Source organism: Hoplias malabaricus, chromosome 12 (assembly GCF_029633855.1).
Source record: "Hoplias malabaricus isolate fHopMal1 chromosome 12, fHopMal1.hap1, whole genome shotgun sequence".
Taxonomy (NCBI): domain Eukaryota; kingdom Metazoa; phylum Chordata; class Actinopteri; order Characiformes; family Erythrinidae; genus Hoplias; species Hoplias malabaricus.
In genome coordinates this window covers 7,922,310-7,928,723 of record NC_089811.1, presented here as the reverse complement: position 1 = coordinate 7,928,723, position 6,414 = coordinate 7,922,310, and the positions used below count along the sequence as shown (strand labels likewise).

The window sequence follows — 6,414 nt, the reverse complement described above, 5'->3', positions numbered from 1 at the left end:
TACATAGTGCTGTTTCTGCAGTGCTGAGCTCAGAGTAGGAACAACAGAGTTTCTGTTCTCACTTTTACAGCTCGGTGAAGCATCATTGTGAATTTGAAGTTAAAATACAGGAGGTCCTCGGGTTACGTCCGTCAAGTTACGATGTTTCGTGGTTACGACACATCTCCCATTTACAGTATAAAGCCTTGTTTCGACTTAAGTGGTTTTGTGTCGTAAACGTCGTAACGTGAACTTCGTGTTTGGTGTGCGCGGCGGAAGAATACACGGTTACGCGGCTCTGGACCGAGGAGGACAGCGTCACCCCAGTCGCATTGTATGTTACAGTATGTTATTTACGTACAGTATGTACGTATGTTCCGACTTACACCGAAAATCGGTTTACGACGCGACGTAGGAACGGACCAACGGCGTAAGTCGAGGACCCCCTGTATTATGTAGCGTTGTTATAACCTTAACATTTTAGAAGTAGCCACATGGGAAATAGATGGACTTCCCCTTTAAAAGATGCTAAAGATCTAGAGACAGGTGAATAATCTTACAATGTTCCTACAACAATCTCACAATGAGAAATGTTAGAGATATCAAAGAGGTTACAATGATTTTACTGAGTAGGACACACTTTTGCTGCAGTGTATTCCATTCCTTACTGTAGTTCTCTGTATAAATCTATATATAATGTATAAACTCTGACTCCAGGGACATAAACAGGCCTGGAGTTCTCACTGGAGCCTCTATTTACGGTGGAACTCCAGCCTCTGCTTATATGATTTATAGCCCTGACGCTCGTTGATCTCTCAGGAGTCTCCACAGCGACTCCGGAGAAAAACCCCTCAGGAGAAACAGCCTCAGAGTGAAAGGAGATTTGAGACACATTTGTGCAGCATCAGAACTGAGGGGGTTGTGAGCGCTGGTGAGAATCAACTGCAGATAAACAGGAGTGTTATCTCAGCACTGAGCCCAGTGTGAGACGCCACTGACATCTCCACACAGACTCGAGCAAAGACACAGGGGACATTCTTGAACTCATTTTCTCAGGAGAAACGTCTGAGTCACATGAGATACTGTCTCCACCGTTTGTCCGTCCGACTTCAGGAGATAGAGGAAAAACTAAAGATATTAAGGTGGCACTACAGAGATTTAAAAGGGACATTATAGAGATGTTAATGTGGAACCATAGAGATATTTAGGAGACACTACAGAGACATTAAGGTGGAATCACAGAGATATTTATGGGACACCACAGAGACATGAAGGTGGAACCACAAAAATATTTAGGAGACACTACAGAGATATTAATGTGGAACCACAGAGGTATTTAGGAGACACTACAGAGACATGAAGGTGGAACCACAGAGATATTTAGGAGACACTACAGAGATATTAATGTGGAACCACAGAGAAATTTACGAGACACTACAGAGACATGAAGGTGGAACCACAGAGATATTTAGGAGACACTACAGAGACATGAAGGTGGAACCACAGAGATATTTAGGAGACACTACAGAGTCATGAAGGTGGAACCACAGAGATATTTACGAGACACTACAGAGATATTAAGGTGGAACCACAGAGAAATTTACGAGACACTACAGAGATATTAATGTGGAACCACAGAGATATTTAGGAGACACTACAGAGATATTAACGTGGAACCACAGAGATATTTAGGAGACACTACAGAGATATTAATGTGGAACCACAGAGATGTTAAGGAGACATTACATAAGTTTTAGAGAACCAACAGAGATATTAAATTAACACTATTTCTCTTTGTTTTCTGGAGAGACGTGTTTACTTTCTCTTTTGCATCTGTTTCTCTTGAGGAATCACCACTGAGTCTCCTGAGACACCAAGAGCATTCAATTTTTTGAGTAGCAACAACTTAACCTCTGGGAGTAAATGAAGACCCTGGACGAAGGTCTCAGTAGAGAGTAGAGAACCGGTAAACATCTGGAAGCTCAGCTTCCTTCCTTTTCCTGTGCTCCGGCCAAAAGAAAGAGAACAGGCCAAGCATAACAGGACTAAACAAAGCCCACACAGCTGAGGACGGAACAGAAGGTCACAGCTGGACCTAGTTTTGAACCCCAAGTCCTTTTCCACCAACATGGCTCCAGTTCCCGTTCACGGACCTACTTTTGAACCATTCAGTGCATTTCCACCAACATTAACCCAAAAGGTTTGTTCCCACCTGGAACGAAACGAAAAGCAGGAACCGTGATGGTGTCCATGGATGTGTTGACCTAAAAGAGCTCCATAAAGAGCTAAAGGGGTGTGGTCAGTGGAGCCAGAAATGTCTGTCACCAGTGACCCGTTATCCTTTTTCTGATATGGAAACAGGACAGAAGATAGGAAGGAAATAAAAACAAAGAGTCAAAGAGCTGTGTTGTAAACAGTGGATATACCATGATTCTATCAGTTTATCTCTGGTTCTGTCCTGGTTAAAACACAGCCTTGGCTCCCAACAGAACTGGAGCACCTGCTTTGCTGGAGAACACCAAGTTCTGAAGGCTGATCTATGCTTCTGCGTCAAACCTGCGCAGTAAGCAAAGTCTACGAACTGTACGCAGTAGTCTGACACACACCTCCTCAGAGATGTAACTAGGCGCTGAAAGTTGAAATGAGGACGTCCTAAAACACAAACTCGTTATCTCCACTCCATGCTATATTTTATTTCATGGAAGAAATAAAAAGAGGCAACAAATTAAAGTTTAAGCACCACTTAATGGACCTCCATGAATATTTCACATTGTTGTAGTTACTGACAGATATAAGTATGAATAAAAATGAAAATAGCTGCTTAATTTGCTTTAAAACTGACAATTTTATTAAATTGACGGAAAAACCCGAGCTCTCTACGGAAATTCTTGAACGCGACCGTGACATCACTGGTGGACAACAGCTGAACAACGCCGCGGTAAAACACCGTTATGACTGACTGTTATGACAGTATCTAGCTAAATAACCAACATTATTCATGACAATAGCCTAGCAATAAGCTAAACTCAAATTTAGAGGTACCGTTATTCTTGTAAATGTGATCGAAGTCGAACTCGAATTCATCCGACACTATAAACCTCCGTAATGCAGCTACGTAGCCGAGTATAATCTGAGCCACCGAGTTTAGCGAGTCAAGCTAACGTTAACTAACACCAACTAAAACAGGCGAAGTGAGTGTCCTTACCCTGTTTACCTCCATGTTACAGAGGCTCTTGAACACCTTTCGTTGGTGTCCTTACATGCCCATATTGTTGGAAAAGCGCCAGTGAAATGAGCTACAGATAACGGAGTGAGCGGATGGTCCTTTCCAAAGTGCCCGTTTAAAGTTGAGAAATTTAGTCCATTTTCTGGATATTTTGGGATCTTTGGGCCATTTGTGCACAGATGTCCCACTGTACATTGAATGATTGCAGCCAAAAACAACACACCTTTTCGTCATTTTGCATTAAATTAAGTGCAGCTTCTAGAGTTGTTGTCCACCATCTACGTCACAGGCAAGACGCCTATTAGAGTTTCCCAACACCGTTGGGGGGAGGGGGACCAACAGTCTTTTGAACCTTATTCCTTGAATTAGTAAGAAATAACATGTTTTCTGACTATCAATAAACACAAGTTAGGAACTCAAACTCCACTGGATTTATTTGTTTGACACTTTCATAGAGCTGGGGTTTAGCCTTTAAGGGAAACAATAATGAAAACCAATAAATGTTTATATGAATATAACCAAAAAAATGATCAGGAATTCAGTATTGTATTTGTTTCTCTCTGGTATCGCAGTTAAACTATGCTCTGATTATAAAACTAATACTACTACACCACTACACTGTGCACTACATAGGGTGGAGGAAGGTATTTGAGATTCAGTCCTAGTGGTTTAGTTGTGTAATTGCAGAGTGACACAGTCACACCAACACACACTTATAAACAACCACAATGGCGTAGAGCACAGCATAATCTCAGCACAGAAGCAGAAATCTTAATCCTGAACAGAACCAGTTCAAGAAGCACAGTTCATTAGGCTGAAAAGTGCCACGTGATGTTTTAGCTCAAGAACCTGTTAGAACCCTGTTAGGAACCGTCTGATGGAGGTTTTAACATAGAGTTATGGCGTGAGGAAGAACAAATTCCTGGTCCCTTCATATACAGCCGAGATTGTGAGAGGTCTAGAGGACGCTTCCGATGTATCCTTCGCATCCTTTACAGGCTAACAGCACATGTACAACAGGGAGAAGGCTGTAGGCCTACCATTGCTCATTTTGCCAATCAAAGTGGGGCTCATGAGTGCCCTCTATGGGCTCTATGTGTAGCCTTTGAGGCTGGGTGGTCTGCAGAGGCCTGGTCTTCGTCTAAAGCCCAGACTGTGTTCAAGCCGCAGTTACAGATTTCCAGACCCACAGTGACCCCTACTGGATATTCATGTTACTGCACCCACTACTGAAGGCAAGTTCTCGCAACAATGCCATTCCAATTTCTCCCCACTGTTCCTCCGCCCAGCATCGAGGGGTTGAGTAGGGGTGGGGTGGGTTGGGGAGGGGGGTGTATAAGGCCTATGGCAGACTCTTGGCATTGAGCAGCGTGAAGAGAAAACGCATGACTCTCACTCACCCCGACAGCATCTCAAAAGTGAGGACTCCTAAGGCCCACCAGTCCACCGCCAGACCATGGCCTTTACCCTGGATCACCTCGGGCGCCAGGTACTCCGGAGTTCCGCACAGAGTACACGTCCTGAACAGACACACATCAGAGACGAGTCTGTGTTTATTTCAGTTGCAGTCAAAAGTGCCAGTACATAAATAGGTCATTCATTTATATTTTATGGACACTCTCTCTCCTCTCTCTCTCTCTCTGTTTATATCTCTCTCAGTCCTCTCTCTTTATCCTTTCTCTCTCTCTCTCTCTCTCTGCTCTTTTTCTCACTCGCTCGCCCTCTTTACTCTGTGTCTTCTGCTATTTCCTCTTTTCATTAAATGTACTAATATAAGGAGGTTATTATTATAATGATTATTAATTTGTTAGGGCCTGATCATGATGTTTTATTAGAGCTCTCTGGGAAATTATAATATTTTTTATTTGTTCATTTGCAATAGAACAGTCAAATAAATAAATAAATAAATAGGTAGAAGGGCTAGGCACTTTCACACTAGACTTTGGTTTAAAAGAGATATGCTTTGGCTTTGGATACAGAGAAGAAATACAGATAAAGAGAGGAGGCTGGGGTTAGTGTAATTCAGAATTAGTTAATAAAAGTGTGGTTGTGACAGACCCTGTGTGTGTGTGTGTTATCGTGTCTGATCTGGGTTTAACCTGTTCCTCTGATCTGTATTCAGCTCAACTCCTTCTGCAGCAGAGCAGCGCTGCCATCCACAGCCTCCAGGGGGCAGCACTCCACCTGCTTTAGACTCCCTTACAAATATCATAAACAGACGCTGGAGACCTGATCACTGTCCCCAATGCCAGGGATGGGTTAGAGCGACATAAAGCCCCCTAGAACTGTGCTATGGAACAGTGGAACTGTGTTCCCTGAGCTCCTCTGAGATGGTTCCGAGTGCCCAAACAACCCCTTCATTTATTTTATGGATGTTATGGATTTATCTGTCATTATTTGGTTCTTGGTTCTAGTTTGTGGTTCTGTGTTATTTATTCCAGGTTTTATTTCTAGCTCTTGTTCTTGGGGGAGGGTCACTAGACAGAACTGTAATAATGTAATAATAATTAGTTTTGCTTTGATGTGTATAGAACGTCACCCACCTGTCGGCCACTTTCTTGGCGAAGCCGAAGTCGGTGAGTTTGACGTGTCCCTCTCGGTCCAGGAGGATGTTCTCCGGCTTCAGGTCTCTGTAGACGATGTCCTTGGCGTGGAGATACTCCAGAGCGCAGACGATTTCGGATGAGAAGAAGAGCGCCGTGTCGTTCCCGAACTTCCCGCGACTCCGCAAGTAACTGAACAGCTCTCCGCCCGGGACGAACTCCATCAGCATGAACAGGCAGCGCTCGTCATGCCATGTCCAGTACCTGAGGGTCCACAAGAATGGGGGCAGTCACTCACTCACGCTCTCACCCGGTCACCCACACACTCACCCGGTCACCCACGCTCTCACCCGATCACCCACGCTCTCACCCGGTCACCCACGCTCTCACCCGGTCACCCACGCTCTCACTCACACACTCACCCGGTCACCCATGCTCTCACTCACACTCTCACCCGGTCACCCACGCTCTCACCCGGTCACTCACACTCTCACCCGGTCACTCACACTCTCACCCGGTCACCCATGCTCTCACCCGGTCACCCACGCTCTCACCCGGTCACTCACACTCTCACCCGGTCACCCATGCTCTCACCCGGTCACCCACGCTCTCACCCGGTCACTCACACTCTCACCCGGTCACCCACGCTCTCACCCGGTCACCCAC

At 44.8% G+C, this 6,414-nt stretch overlaps 1 protein-coding gene across 3 annotated transcripts in view; it reads right to left on the bottom strand.

Annotated features, from left to right (window-relative positions):
• Positions 1-6,414, bottom strand: part of LOC136710802 (cAMP-dependent protein kinase catalytic subunit PRKX-like) — a 69,855-nt gene that overhangs the window by 12,934 nt on the left and 50,507 nt on the right. For 2 of the 3 annotated variants that reach the window (XM_066686633.1, XM_066686631.1), the window contains 2 exons: positions 5,749-6,012; positions 4,606-4,725 (listed from right to left, as the gene is read on the bottom strand). In XM_066686633.1, coding sequence (XP_066542730.1) covers positions 4,606-4,725; positions 5,749-6,012 — 384 coding nt within the window. The remainder of the gene's footprint in view (positions 1-4,605; positions 4,726-5,748; positions 6,013-6,414) is intronic. The other variant, XM_066686632.1, reaches the window with a different exon arrangement.